Genomic DNA, 15,096 nt, shown 5'->3' with positions numbered 1-15,096 from the left:
TGCTTTTCCAAAAATGTACAGAGAGGTGTGTGTGTGTCTGTGCACATGCAAATAAAGCTTCCTACTCCTAGTGATAGCTGCCTTAGCTGCTTATTGTTTTTGCATCCTTTGGGTAACTGGATAATTAAATGAATTTAAATCAGCAAGCGGTTTGCATCGCCAAGCTCTCCTGTCAGGAGTCAGGACTTCTGGTCGTCATCATTATTTATTTAGTTTTCATAAATGCCCATTCCTCAAAGTAGATCAAGACCATTAGAATAAGGAAGTCAAATGTACAGTCTATCTTACGCGTGCGAATTCCGTGCCATACAGCGCTAAAGGCTTTGCACAACAGAAACAGACAAAATGTCGGTTGGAGAATATCCAGGTCTGCAATGACTACCAAACAGCATTCAAATTTGAAAAATAGAACGCTCAAACACTAATTCTAAGACCTTCCTTGTGTGTATTGTCATCTATTCATAATTCAATTCCCAAAATGAACTCTGTCGCTCTCGGCTCAATTTCAGATAGATCTGTAGCTGTATCTCTAGGAATAGTGCATGAATTACTCAGGGTCGAAAGGTAGGACGAAAATTATGACTCGCCCAAAGAACGTTACGATGAAAATTACAGTCTGGGATGCACACTCAAAACACAGCCCGGGTTTCAATATGTCAGCACTAAAACGTTTATTTTAAGGTATTCCTGGTGTGTGGTCACATCATTACAACCCCCAAACTGAACTGTATAGCTCTTGGGGCGATTTGAGACAGTTTTCTTGTTAGATATAATTTCTTTAAGTGTAACTGTGAGTGTGACTGTGAGTGAATGGTGACAGAAGAAACCAAAACATACATATCTGATCAATGTCTTCTGTTTGTGTGTACGTGTGTGTATGTGTGTTTACAACTTGTGATTGAGTTGCCTCTCGGTCTCATAAGTTATTCTTTTCAGATGGAGTTTTACTTTGGAGACTCCAACATGAGCAAGGACAGGTTCATAAAGCAAAAGCTTGACAAGACTTCTGATGGATGTAAGTGTTTTTGAGGTGTTAATGTGTGTGTTTCAACTTTCATTCTTTACTTCAAAAAGATGAGGCTGTACAATATTATCACTTACCATCATTGTAGGCATTAAAATACAGAAGCATTTATTTGTTTTGACTGTAAATCAAACTGCTACATCTGAACTTGTTCGCACTGCACCTGCAAGTCTAACAAAGAACAACTGCTGTATTCTGTTGTACCCTGGAAACCAATGCAGTGTTTGTTATAGAACATCCGTTGATTGGCCTGAAACAGTTGCTGCTAGTGCTAATTAAATCAGCATTGGTTTTGGATGACTCAGTGTGTAAAATGGCAAAGAACTCCTGAATTCAAGATTTTGGAAATGGTTTCTGGATAAGTATAAGTTTCTGGAATTTGAAAAAGAAAAGAGTATGGCGGGAACATTTACAGACTGTATTTTTGTTGGGGGGGGGGGGGGGGGGGGTGTTTTCTTGCATGTGCTGGTTTGAAAGTGTGTCAGCATAACTAAAAAAAAAATGCTGTAGTTCTCCGGGAGCTTTGTCCTCTCACACCCCGTTACGTACCTGCTAGGTACCTGGTGACCCCCTGGATGACTAGCTGTTTTTCCTCCTGACTTGTATTTTTTCCAACTCTCAGTCTCATCCCTGCTTTTTTCCCTGGCAGATCTGCCCTTGGATACCTTCCTGAGCTTCAACAAGATCAAAGAGCTGACAGAGGAAATGGACGTGCTGGCAAAATCACTGCGGTCATCAGATATGTTGGAAGTGAGTTGCATTTTGTGTGTGTATATGAATGCTTTTTATTGTGCAGTGGGTACCTCTCTGTTCAAATTTAGGTCTTAAACTTAAAGTAAGGGGGTGTTAAAAAGAAGAATTTTTACAGTAGCTACAAATGGAACATCTGAGAAAGCAGGAAACAACGGGGATGGGGGTGGCTTGTGCACATAATGTTGTCACTGTGTTTGATTCTGTGTTGGTGCTTACACCATAGTTCATTGATGGAGAAAATGTTTGTCCTTCAGTATAAGATGTTATTGCTCTTTCAGTTTATGAACTTGACTTGATTGAAATGTACATTTCCCTTCAAATATATAATTATGCCATACTGAAAATAAGGCTTTGCTGTAACTTGTGAAATTTCACAAGGAAATGTATCAATTGGTTAGCCTCTTCATTTTAATAATTTTTAGTTTTCCTGTTTATAAAATGTGTCTACCCATTTGCTAATGTTTTGTAATGTTTTGTAATGTTTGAGGTGAGTGAGGAGGGGACCAAGGTGCGGCGGAAAACTCCTGTGAAGATTCTGACACCGGAGGAGATAGATGCACGAACTGTTTATGTGGTCTGTATCAAAGTTCAAACATCAGTGGTGTTGTATGATATTTAAAGCTCTGTCTCAGTGTACTTAATAATCATGAACAGATTTTCTACTGATGCTGTGGTAGTGATAGCAGAGAACTTTGAATATGTAATTGTCTTCACCAGGTATTTCATTAACTAGTACATGTAATCAAATAACCAAAGGGAAGTAAGGGCTCTTTATGCAGACGACATGTCTAATGGAGGAAGCGAGAGTTATACAGAACCTTTCTCCTGGCACCTGAGAGAATAACAAGCATTGAAATGAACAAGCGACTTTCATCCTCGCTTGTTCATTTCAATGCTTGTTATTCTCTCAGGTGCCAGGAGAAAGGTTCCGTATAACTCTCGCTTACTCCATTTACTTCCCTTTGGTTATTTGATATCTTAACAACGCTCTGCTTCATTTCGTTTAAGATTTTCATTACAAAGTAAGTTCAACTTCAAGTGTTTTACTGGTAATAATGTGAAGGGAAATTTGCCACCCGTCATGGTATTATGCTTGACAGTTTTTGTTTTTCTGCAGATGTAATGTTATTACTGATTGTAAGTTTAGTGTTCGGTGACAATCTAACCTGTTGTAATGAAAACCAGACTTCATAATGGTGAAAAGATACCAGTTGGGAACATGGATAGTACAATCACTGCTTAGGATTAATGTATGGCCCATATTTTGGCAGCTGCTGTTGACAAGTATGTTGTTTTGTGTCAGTGATGGCAGACATCCTAAACTTAACTTAAATTGCTTAAAACTGTTCCCATTGAAAGCTGCCAAAGTTTTTCAGGACAGGGAAAAGGGGATGCCACTTGTGTCTGCCTTAAACTTTGGGAAACTAACGAAAGTTGTATGGCCAGTTTGATAACTTTGCCGAAGAAAATGAGAGCAACATTGTGAGTCATCATGCAGTGGATATTGATGGTTTTGCCTTCCTTTTCAGGAAGGTTTCCCCAGGACCTTGACCCACGACTGGTTCCAGAAAAAGTTTTCTGTGTGCGGCAAGGTGAACTACGTCAGTCTGCCGCGCTACAAGTCCAGCAACGACATCAAGGGCTTTGCCTTCGTGGAGTTTGAGACGCCAGAAGAGGCTGCTAACGCCATTGAGGTATTTGTACAAAATGAATTGATTTTATGTTTGATGTTTGAATTGACAGTTGGTGTCTATCAGGGTTCAGGCAGCATTTGTAGAGATCGATCATTTTCGTGTTTTGTGTTGTATGACAGTGTGAGGATGGGTGTGGCCCCTTGGAACTGTCTTTGATTTTAAGCTGTGTTTTGATCAGTATTTTTCGGGTTAGCATTCAAAGTCAAAAGTTTGAAATTGAAGTAGGAAGCTTCAAGTTTGCAAGAAACTGTGAACAATGTGATAAGACTAAGAGTTACATGGCGTCATTTTTGCAGCTTTTTTCAGCATGATGATGTGTGCTGATATGTTCTTGCACAGCTAAAGCCAGAAAGTGTAGATGATATAGATAGTAGAATCATTTGGGAAATTGATGAGGTTTACAGTGCAAAGAGAAGATTAATCTTTGAAGTTTGGTAGAAGAAATCTGGGAATGCTTGAAGCATGAGTATTGATGTCCGATGCTCTCATGTCTGGGTGACCACATTCACCAACATCATGACTGTGTTTTACAGTTTAAGGATGATTATGACATTGTTTGTGTTGAAACAGACGCTGAACTACTTTGGGAATCAGAAAGAAGAAGAAGAAAAGCTGGAGGAAAAAGTGGGAGGCTCCATAAAGCTGAGTTCTAACCTCAAGAAATTGAAGCAGCAAGCCGCCATGGAAGGCATTGGTTAGTTTCTGTGCTAGTTCCAGCAAATGTTTTGAAATGTAGTTTTCTTGTTGATGGCTGATGTTCGAATAACTCAAAATAGGATTAAATTACATATTCTTACTCAACTCACATAGATAGCAATAACTTCGTTTGGTTGCTAAGACATTGAAGCACTCTTACATGGTTACATGGGGAGATAACTCTAAAGAAAAACATCCACCCGCCATATAAGGCATGGGTCGCGGTAGTTATCTCCCCTACCGGCGCCCGCGCATGCGCAAGCCGTATACCGGTAATACTCATTCCTTTTTCTTCAACACACGGAGCAAGACGTGTGTTGCACTCTGTCTTCATTTTTCTATCTGCTGGTTTTCACGACGGTGTCTGACCATCGGACCTTGGTTACGCTTTCGTTGTCTCTTCTCTTCTCCAAGCATTGGGTGAGACCTTTCATTTTTATTATCGAGACGCGTTTTCTTAACCGTTTGGAACGTTTTGCATCTTATGTTTTGGTTCAATTTTGTCATCCAAATGGCGGACAAACCGAAAGATAAGGAGAGAGAGAGAACTTGGAGTTCGACCAGGCAGGCTTGCTCTCCCAGTTCTCAGTAAGGCAAAGCGACTCAATCCAAAGTTAAGGTGGCTACTACCACTCCGTCTCGGACTCAGAAAATTTCACCGAGCGATAACGTTTCTGTCTCTGTTTTCAACCCGGCGAATGATGAATCGTTTTCGGTTTCGATTGACAAACCTACCTCGTCTGTTTCGGCACCCTCCACTAAAGTTCAAGCGCCTAGCGCAGTTTCATCTTTGTCTAAGGCTGATTTGCTAGCGATTTTATCGTCTTTCAAAACAGAAGTGCATGAGTTGATCTCGTCGGAAAGACAAATAGCCCAACATGCTGCTCTGTCTCGTCCTTCGAGTGTTACTAATGTTTCCTCGCTTGCGCGGGTTCGCACTGAACCGACTGCGACGGTCACGTCCGCTGGCGTGGTCGCAGATCCAATGACGGTGTTGGATATGTCGGACTCATCTTTAGACAAGTTTTTGTCTGAGTCTAGGACATCAGCACTTTCGGGTGTTCTTGGCGAAGTACGCAAACCGTAAGGGTTTTTCCACAGACCAACCTGGCTCCGTTTTCACGGTCCTGGGCATGGGATGTGAAGGGCATGTGTCTGCTGGTTCCGCTCCCTCAATTCCAGTCGGGGCGGCTGCTGGCAGACAGGTTACAGGATCTTCCGGTTCCAATTTATTGGGGCTGGTCGATGCTCATGCTAGTCAGTCCTCTGCTGGTTCCGCCCCCTCAATTCCAGTCGGGGCGGCTTCCGGTGGCAGGAGAGGTTCCTCTGCTGGTTCCGCCCCCTCAATTTCAGTCGGGGCGGTTTCCGGTGGTAGGAGAGGTTTGACTTCCGCCGTTAGCACTTCGCTGCTGGCGGGAGTCATTCATCAGCCTGTGGCTTCCGGTTCCGCTGTTGCGGCTTCCGCTAGCCTTTCTCAGGCTACATCCGCTTCCTTTCCCAGCCTTTCCGCTGGCATTGGACAGCCGGATGGTGGTTCAATCCACGAGTTTCCGGTGTCCGGAAATTTTTCACAACCGTTTCCGGTTTCGGCTCAATTTGCCTCACCGGATGTCGGTTCTGCTGGACATTCCCCAGTTGATCGTTATGATGCTTCGGTTGGGGATGAACAGGATGTGGAGGAAGAAGCATCAGATGCAGAGGAGGAAGCTTCTCGCCGACTTCCGGCTAAGCTACATCTTTTGTTGTCTCTGGCAGCAGAGGTTACTGCACGCTACTTCCCGGAAGGGGTGGCTGCGGCAACCACTTCCGCTGCTCCTCCTCCATCAGCTTTTGCTGACTTTGCCCCTTCTCAAGAGCGGACTGAGAACTTCAAGTTTTTGGAGTCACCGGCTGTGGCCTATCAACTTGCGAAAGTGTTTCAGGGCGATGTTCCTCTTCCGCTGTTATCAGCTCATGGGGACGCTCCTGCAGGGGCTCAGTCTTGGCTGGCTGCTTCCGGTCGTGCGGTTCCGGCTTCGGCCTCTCAGCGGAAGCTTCGTCTCGCTGCTTCTAGCAGACCTTTGATTTCTTCCTTTGCCTTACCATCAGCGTCACTTCCGGTTTCTTCGGAACTCGCTTCCATTAGGCAAGATGGCTACAACAAGGAAAGACTTTCCGTTTGTAAAGAGAAAGATCTCATTGCTGTCGAGGAATGCGGCCGCTCTGCTTTGGAATTATCGTCTCTGACTGACACTTTAATTCGTTCTCTCTCTCGAGCAGTTACATCCTCCTTGAACCCTTTCGAGTTCAGGCATGATGCGGATCCTAAGGACGTGTCGCTGCTGTTTGCGTCCTTAGGAAGGGTGGCGGCAGAACAAATGGCTTTGTCTGCAAGATTGTATGCGCAGACCGTCTTCTGGCGGCGGGAGGCTCTTCTGTCGGGCTCTCGCATAGAGGACAAGAACATTCAAGACTCTCTCAGAGTCTCGCCTATTCTGCAAGGTTCTCTTCTCGGACAGGACACGCTGGACGCGCTTCAGAAGCAAACTCAGCAGAACAAAGATTTGCAATTTGTGAAGCTTTCCGAGTTTGCCTTTTCGAAGCAGCAGGCAAAGCACGGCGGTCCTCCTGCCCAGTCTTTCTCGGGGTCCTCCAAGTCTGGTCAGAAGCCGAGCAGGGGTTCAGCTTCGCGAGGAGGGAACCGGTCGCGACCTTACCCCAAGAACAAGCCTTCCTTCGGGAAGAGGGGATCAGGCCGGAAGCCTAACCCCCAATGATGCCCCCCCGATCTCAGCACTCCGGCGTCCCCCACGGTTACTGTGGCGGGAGGCCTGTTGCGGGCTTTGCCAGTGTGGCTGAAGAAGTCAAACAATCACTGGATTGCAGGAGTGCTCAGATCGGGGTTCCGGCTTCTTTGGAGTTCTCAGAAGGCTCCATTAACCAGAACTCCTCCGTCTTTTCGGTTTCCGGCCAGACCGGAAGCCAGAGAGGCCGCTCAGGCCGAAGTAGAACTTCTCATTCAGAAGCAAGCAGTGGAGGAAGTTCGGGACCGTGCCTCCCCAGGCTTTTACGGACGTCTGTTCGTCGTTCCAAAAGCCTCGGGAGGATGGCGTGCGGTGCTGGATCTTTCTCAGCTAAATCTTTATCTGAGAAAGATCAAGTTTTCCATGGAGACACCCACCTCAGTGAGACAGGCCCTCAGGCCACGCGATTGGGTCACCTCCATAGATCTTTCCGACGCTTACTTCCACATCCTGATGCACCAAACAGACTGGAAGTGGCTCCGCTTTGTTTGGGGCAACAGGATTTTTCAGTTCAGGGCTCTTCCTTTCGGCCTTTCTCTGGCTCCCTGGATCTTCACAATGGTAGTTCGCCAGTTTTGCGCGCTAATCAGAGGTCAAGGTATCCGTCTACGGACGTACCTAGACGACTGGCTAATTCTGAACCAGGCGCAATCTCTGTGTCTCAGGCACACACAGTCTGTGTTGCAAGAAGCAGCGGAGCTAGGCTTCATGATCAACAGCAAGAAGTCCGAGTTGACGCCTTCCCAGAACTTTACGTATCTGGGAATGGTATTCAACACTGTGGAATGGACGGTTCAGCCCACTCAGAGGAGAATAAGCAAGATCCGGGATCACATAAATGCCACGGCGGTTCTGTCTATGGCTTCGGTCAGGTCTCTGACGTCCATCCTAGGCCAGATGGAATCGCTGTCCCCTCTGACTCATTTGGGCAGGCTTCACAAGCGCCCGTTTCAGGAGGCACTGAACTTCAGGTGGGACCCTCAGTCTCAGGACTGGGAGACTCTAGTCCCACTTCAGGACTGGTTTATAGAAACGACCAAACAGTGGCTGGTCACAGCTTGGCTCTCGCAGGGAGTGCCCATAGTTCTTTCCCCGCCTTCGAGGCACTTGTTCACAGATGCCTCTCTCGAGGGGTGGGGGGCTCACCTGGAAGGTCACACGACCTTTGGTCTCTGGAGCCAGGCGCAAGTCAAATGGCACATAAATCTGCTAGAGTTAGAAGCAGTCTTTCTAGCACTGACGGAGTTCCTACCCTTGGTCAAGGGGGAACATGTTCTAGTTCACTCCGACAACACCACAGTGGTATCCTATCTGAACAGACAAGGAGGGTCTCGCTCTCTGTCCCTGTCGCACAGGGCATGCGAGATCTTGATGTGGAGTCACAATCACGGTGTAGTTTTGTCAGCAAAGTACCTTCCGGGAAGGCTGAATGTCTTGGCGGACTCTCTGAGTCGGTCTTCCAAGATAGTACACACGGAGTGGACGATCACTCATCAAGCGCTTCTTCGCCTCTGGGCCCAAGCGGAGAAGCCGTCCATAGACTTATTCGCCACACGGTTCTCACGCTGTCTGCCGATTTTCGTGTCCCCATTTCCAGATCCCGAAGCGTGGGAAGTCAATGCTCTAAAAATCTCTTGGAGCGGGCTGATCGCCTACGCTTTTCCTCCCATTCCCCTCCTAGGGAGGGTCCTGCGAAAGGCGGACATGGAAAGACCATCTCTGATTCTCGTGGCACCAAACTGGCCGGGACAGCCCTGGTACCCGGACCTTCTGCGACTGTCAAACGGCCCACCTCTTCCTCTAGATCTCAAAAGAGGCGACTTGGTTCAGCCTCGATCGGGCATTCCCCACGAGAATCCGCAGTGGCTTGCCCTGCACGGTTGGATTCTGTGCGGGAATCATTGAAAAGATCAGGTGCGTCAGACGCTACTATCGATTTGATTCAGGCGTCTCATAGAGGTTCTACGTCGTCAGTTTATACCTCTCACTGGTTGGCGTGGCTTAAATGGTGCAAGGCTAACGGAGTGAAACCTACGTCACCCCGATCTATTCAAGTGGCAAATCATTTGTCTTGGCTAGCTAGTCAGGGCGCCGCGCCGGCTTCTTTGAAAGTCCGTAGGTCAGCTATTTCAGTTACCTTGAAACAGCTAGGACATTCTATATCACGCGAAGGTTTCATTACTAGCGTATTAAAGGGAGCTTCCCTTCGTTTTGACAAAACGAGATCCGCTATTCCAGCATGGGATCTGCCCTTAGTGCTGGAATATTTAAGAACTCAAGACTTTGAGCCCTTACGCTCTGCCAGTCTGGCTAATCTTACGCGTAAGGCAGTTTTTCTAGTCATGTTGGCGTCAGGTAGACGGGGTAGCGAAATTCACGCCTTGTCAGGCTCACCTCGCGACGTGTCTTTTGAAAAAGATGGTTCGGTCATGCTTAGGTTTTGCGCGAAGTTTTTAGCAAAAAACCAAAAACCAGATAAACCCTCGCCATTAATCCAGATCAAACCTTTGAGCTCCATTCTCGCTCCTTCAGACCCGGATATTGCAAACTGTCCTGTGAGAGTACTGAGAGCATACCTGTCTCGTTCAAATCCGATCAGATCCTCCAGTCAAAAGCTTCTTTTCCTATCAGTCAATACGAAGAGGGAGAAGGACATAATTAAGTCAACCTTGGCGAGATGGGTCTCCACCCTAGTAAGACAGGCTTACATTTGGTGGCAAAGAGAAGGGGGGGGGCAGTCAGTCCTTCCTCTCCGGTCAGCACGGACTCACGAGCTTAGAGCTTGGGCATCGTCTTCAGCGGTCTTACGATCCAGAAGACTTCAAGAAGTCATGGACTCAGCCTACTGGGCATCTGAGGATGTGTTCATGAACTTTTACTTGCGGGATATTGCAAGTTCTCGTATGGATTGAACATTTGGCCTGCCAGCTATGGTGGCAGCGGGACAGATGCTTTCACGATGCTAACTGTGACTGAGTACGTTGTTTACCCACCACCTAGATTAGCAATCTGCTATCTATGTGAGTTGAGTAAGAATATGTAATTTAATATAAAATTTCAGAAATAAATTTTGATTTAATTAATATACTTACCAACTCACATATTGAATTCCCTCCCAGCCTTCCCCGCAATTTATTTGAAGGGATATGGGTTTCAGAACGGAATGAGTATTACCGGTATACGGCTTGCGCATGCGCGGGCGCCGGTAGGGGAGATAACTACCGCGACCCAGGCCTTATATGGCGGATGGGTGTTTTTCTTTAGAGTTATCTCCCCATGTAACCATGTAAGAGTGCTTCAATGTCTTAGCAACCAAACGAAGTTATTGCTATCTATGTGAGTTGGTAAGTATATTAATTAAATGAAAATTTATTTTTGAAATTTTATATTTTTAGGTGTGACCTCATGTTTTATCTTGTTTGTTTGGGGCGGGGATGTCGCTCAGTCGGTAGCGCGCTGGATTTGTATCTAGTTGGTCGCTGTCAGCGTGAGTTCGTCCCCACGTTCGGCGAGAGATTTATTTCTCAGAGTCAACTTTGTGTGCAGACTCTCCTCGGTGTCCGAACACCCCCGTGTGTACACGCAAGCACAAGACCAAGTGCGCACGAAAAAGATCCTGTAATCCATGTCAGAGTTCGGTGGGTTATAGAAACACGAAAATACCCAGCATGCTTCCTCCGAAAGCGGCGTATGGCTGCCTAAATGGCGGGGTAAAAACGGTCATACACGTAAAAGCCGTGGGAGTTTCAGCCCATGAACGAACAAACAAACAAACATCTTGTTTGTTCATAGGAATCAAGGAAGAAGAAGACGTTTGAAGAACAGGAAGGTTTCTTTTGCTGTAATTATTAAATGATTGACCCTCTGATTACACTATACAGGATTGTATTCAGTCTGTGAAATTTTACAATGAAAAGCATAAGGAAATGATTTGTATAAGCTTTTTACACTTGCACATATAACGCAACGTTTTAATTGCAGTGTGTTTTGTTTCAGCTTTTAAGTGAGAGAATGTAACTTGTTGATCTATTCAACAATATTCAGTAGCCCCATTTAAAGACAATAACAGTAGAATTATATTTCAAACTGGCCCTTTTCAAGTTAACCAGAAAAATGGTAGATTCATTTTTGGCTCACGTAAGTGCAGCCTATGCGATGCTAACTTTTGTCTGTTTGTGCATGCGTGCATGTGTGTGTGCGTGTGTGATAGAAACTTTAACATTTGACTGAACACCGAAATACTAATTTTACCGGGTTATTATCCAAGCAACAGCTTCAAAGTATTGAAGCAATGATCAACATTTCGTCGGCACGTATGTAGATAAAGTGTGTATCCAAAGAAAACGGGTGGTGGTGGGTTTTGGGGGGGGGGTAAAAACAGGTGACTGGTTTGTGTTGTGTGTGGTATGTAGACCAGGTCAGGGGTCAAGGTTAGGTCAGATCGCGTGAAGCATTGTGGTATAGATTCACTTCTCAGTTCTAACCGAGCTGCATTCGCCGATTCGGGGAAGACGATTTCACATTGTTCGGTTTCGTAGTGGCTCCAGAAAAAATAGATGAAGAAGACACCAAAGGAGATTTCCTACAGGTTGATCTGCACAGCGTGTTTTCAGTGTCTGCGCGAGGAAGCGCTGTTGAAAGGGCAGTGTCGAACTCAGTGGCAGTCGTGTCCCCGTAAGTAGGCTACAGACAGACAGATCTAGATCTAGCGTCTCCCACTCTTGCACTGTGTCTATGCTTACTGTGTGTGTGTATGTGTGACGGAGTGATTGAGTTTGTGTTACTGTTTGTCGATTTCTTACGGGAGCCTTGAAGGCTTCGCCTCTTGTTCTATTTGTGTTATTCTCAAATAAGTTTGGTTAACTCCCTATTTTTTTTCTTTGTTCTTTCAATCTCCTTCTTGCAGAAGTGACTGAGCTGGATGCACTTAAAGAAGAAACTGCCACAGAGGAAGGTACGGAGAAGGAAGACACTAAGGAAGGCAAGAAGTCCAAATCCAAGAAGAAGAAAAAGAAGCGGCGAAGCACACATGTGCCTCAAGAGGAGTCACAGAACACAACGGCCAGTTGTGCAGAAAGTGGAAAAAAAGAAAGCGTTTCATCAGAGAAGAAGGAGGGAACAGGGGGTGCAGGAAACATGGAAGTCTCACACAACGACAAGTGCACAAAGTCGAAGAAGTCAAAGAAGTCCAAACGAAAGCGTAAGCGCGGTGCAACTCTTTCTATGGAATCTGCAGAGGACACTGCTCCTGATGGGTCCAAAGTCCTCGCACAATCAGGAGATGCTTCAAAACAGCTGAAGAAAGATGGAGATAAGTTAGAGAGTTGTGATGATTCAGACGGCAAGGTGAAAAAGTCCAAGAAGGCCACAGACACAGTGGTTGAAGGCCCCAAAACCTCAGGAGGTTCAGCTGCAAAGACTAAAACTACTGAAGCTTCAGTAAAGGGTTTGAACATTCTAGAAAGTTCAGGAGGTTCAGGTGATGCCAAGAGTGTTGCGGTGTCAAAAAGATCGGAAGATTCTACCCAATCTGACAGTCATCGGCAGCATGGTAAGAAAAGACACAGACCATTAGACGAGGAATCTCAACCGACTGCTGCAAAAGTTAGCAAAAAAGGGGAGGCTGACAAAGATTCTACTAAGTTGCAAAAAACGAAGGTGGGAGGAGAAACACTCACAGAAAGTTCCCGTGACACGGCTGAAGATGCGAAGAAGGGTGTCGTAAAGAGTGACGGCAGTAAGCAGAAAGAGAGCAAAGAGTGTTCAAAAGAATCAGACAGGAAGAGAAAGAAGGATGATTCAGATTCAGCGCAGGCGGAAGATTCTTCGGCAAAGAAGCCCAAGCCAGGCAAACAAGCGGGGCAGAGGCGGAGTCTAGAACAGTCGGACAGTGACAGTAGAAAAAGGAAGCGAAAGAGCCTGGAGGCGCACCAAGATGGCAGCAAAAGCAAGGTTAGGCGTAGTCTTGGAGGTGCTATGGAAGGTGCAATGGAAGAAGAGAAGGTCGAGGGTGGAAAAAGTAAACGACATCGCAAGAAAGAGAGGGTGCAGACTTTGCGGTTGGCGCTGAGAGTCATGTCAAAGTAAGTGCAAGGTGAAGCGATCTAAACTACATGGGAACCCCCCTTAAGACCCCCCCCCCCCCCCCCCCAATTGATTGTTTTCAGACACCTCCCCCTTTTTTAAGTCCTTGCTTTTTTTCAACTTTTTGTTCATAACCTTCATAAATTTACTCCGATTTTAAGACTCTCTCTTTTTTACATTTAGTCAAGTTTTGACTAAATGTTTTAACATAGAGGGGGAATCAAGACGAGGGTTGTGGTGTATGTGTGTGTCTGTGTCTGTGCGTGTGTGTGTGTGTAGAGCAATTCAGACTAAACTACTGGACCGATCTTTGTGAAATTTTACATGAGAGTTCCTGGGTATGAAATCCCCTGACGTTTTTTTCATTTTTTCGATAAATGTCTTTTATGACGTCATATCCGGCTTTTTGTAAAAGTTGAGGCGGCACTGTCACACCTTCATTTTTCAATCAAATTGATTGAAATTTTGGCCAAGCAATCTTCGACAAAGGCCGGACTTCGGTATTGCATTTCAGCATGGAGGCTTAAAAATTAATTAATGATTTTGGTCATTAAAAATCTGAAAATTGTAATTAAAATTATTTTTTTTATAAAACAATCCAAAATTACTTTTATTTTATTCTTCATCCTGTTCTGATTCCAAAAACATATAAATATGTTATATTCGGATTAAAAACAAGATCTGAAAATTAAAAATATAAAAATTATGATTAAAATTAAATTTCCGAAATCGTTTTAAAAACAATTTCATCTTATTCCTTGTCGGTTCCTGATTCCAAAAACATATAGATATGATACGTTTTGATTAAAAACACGCTCAGAAAGTTAAAACGAAGAGAGATACAGTAAAGCGTGCTATGCAGCACAGCGCAACCACTACCGCGCTGAACAGGCTCGTCACTTTCACTGCCTTTTGCACTAGCGGCGGACTACGGTCATTGTGAAAAAATGCAGTGCGTTCAGTTTCAATCTGTGAGTTTCACAGCTTGACTAAATGTAGTAATTTCGCCTTACACGACTTGTTTTAAACCTGAATTTCTCAGATGTCTTCAGGTCTTAAAAAGAGGGTTGCACTGAATCAATGATTTCCAGCTCAAAGTAAACACATTGTCAGTTTCTTGGTAATCTCGGATTTGGTTTGCCATTAAGATTAAGCAGACAGTACCACTCTAGGGGCGGGGATGTAGCTCAGTCGGTAGCGCGCTGGATTTGTATCCAGTTGGCCGCTGTCAGCGTGAGTTCGTCCCCACGTTCGGCGAGAGATTTATTTCTCAGAGTCAACTTTGAGTGCAGACTCTCCTCGGTCTCCGAACACCCCCGTGTGTACACGCAAGCACAAGACCAAGTGCGCACGAAAAAGATCCTGTAATCCATGTCAGAGTTCGGTGGGTTATAGAAACACAAAAATACCCAGCATGCTTCCTCCGAAAGCGGCCTAAATGGCGGGGTAAAAACGGTCATACACGTAAAAGCCGTGGGAGTTTCAGCCCATGAATGAACAAACAAACAAAAAGTACCACTCTAAACGGCTTCGGAGCATTTATAGTCATTCAGTATTGTATAAATCTCAGTCTATAGAGTATCATTGTATGTCACACGCTTTCCTTCTTTGCCACTACTAAAGCAAACGTGTGCAAGATTGTATGTTACACGCTTTGGAGCATGTGCAAGAACGGATTCAAACTCAAAATCGTCCCTCCAAAAGCCAACAAAATAATGCACACACGACTTTTATTTCTCCTGCTGTTATCGTTTCTTCTCTTTACAAATTCTTCAACACTCAGAATACTGAAAACGGCATCCCAGACGACAGTACTGTTTCCATACGCGAATTTAGCTGCCCTTGGAAAGTGGCTCGCTCAGGAGGCCTGTTAGTCTGACACTATAAGGACAGAGTTCTGAACATAGATGACAAAGATTCCGGAATGAACAAACATTTCGCGGATGCAGACACAGAAAGACGTCATGAAGAATGCGATGCTTCAAAAGATACAGACTGTGACGATGACTGTGACGTCATTCACATATACCGAGACGTCATTCACAGCTGTTCGGTCACTTCC

General features: G+C 45.2%; 1 protein-coding gene across 1 annotated transcript in view; it reads left to right on the top strand.

Annotated features, from left to right (window-relative positions):
* Positions 1-15,096, top strand: part of LOC138957269 (la-related protein 7-like) — a 29,973-nt gene that overhangs the window by 2,720 nt on the left and 12,157 nt on the right. Inside the window, exons 3-8 of the mRNA XM_070328411.1 lie at positions 937-1,015; positions 1,674-1,774; positions 2,265-2,351; positions 3,307-3,471; positions 4,042-4,165; positions 11,857-13,033. Of these exons, the coding sequence (XP_070184512.1) occupies positions 937-1,015; positions 1,674-1,774; positions 2,265-2,351; positions 3,307-3,471; positions 4,042-4,165; positions 11,857-13,033 (1,733 nt within the window). The remainder of the gene's footprint in view (positions 1-936; positions 1,016-1,673; positions 1,775-2,264; positions 2,352-3,306; positions 3,472-4,041; positions 4,166-11,856; positions 13,034-15,096) is intronic.

The sequence above is a fragment of the Littorina saxatilis genome, linkage group LG2 (genome assembly GCF_037325665.1).
Source record: "Littorina saxatilis isolate snail1 linkage group LG2, US_GU_Lsax_2.0, whole genome shotgun sequence".
In the NCBI taxonomy this organism is placed as follows: Eukaryota; Metazoa; Mollusca; class Gastropoda; order Littorinimorpha; family Littorinidae; genus Littorina; species Littorina saxatilis.
Note: the sequence above shows the minus strand (reverse complement) of the source record. Positions and strands in the feature narration are given on the sequence as shown.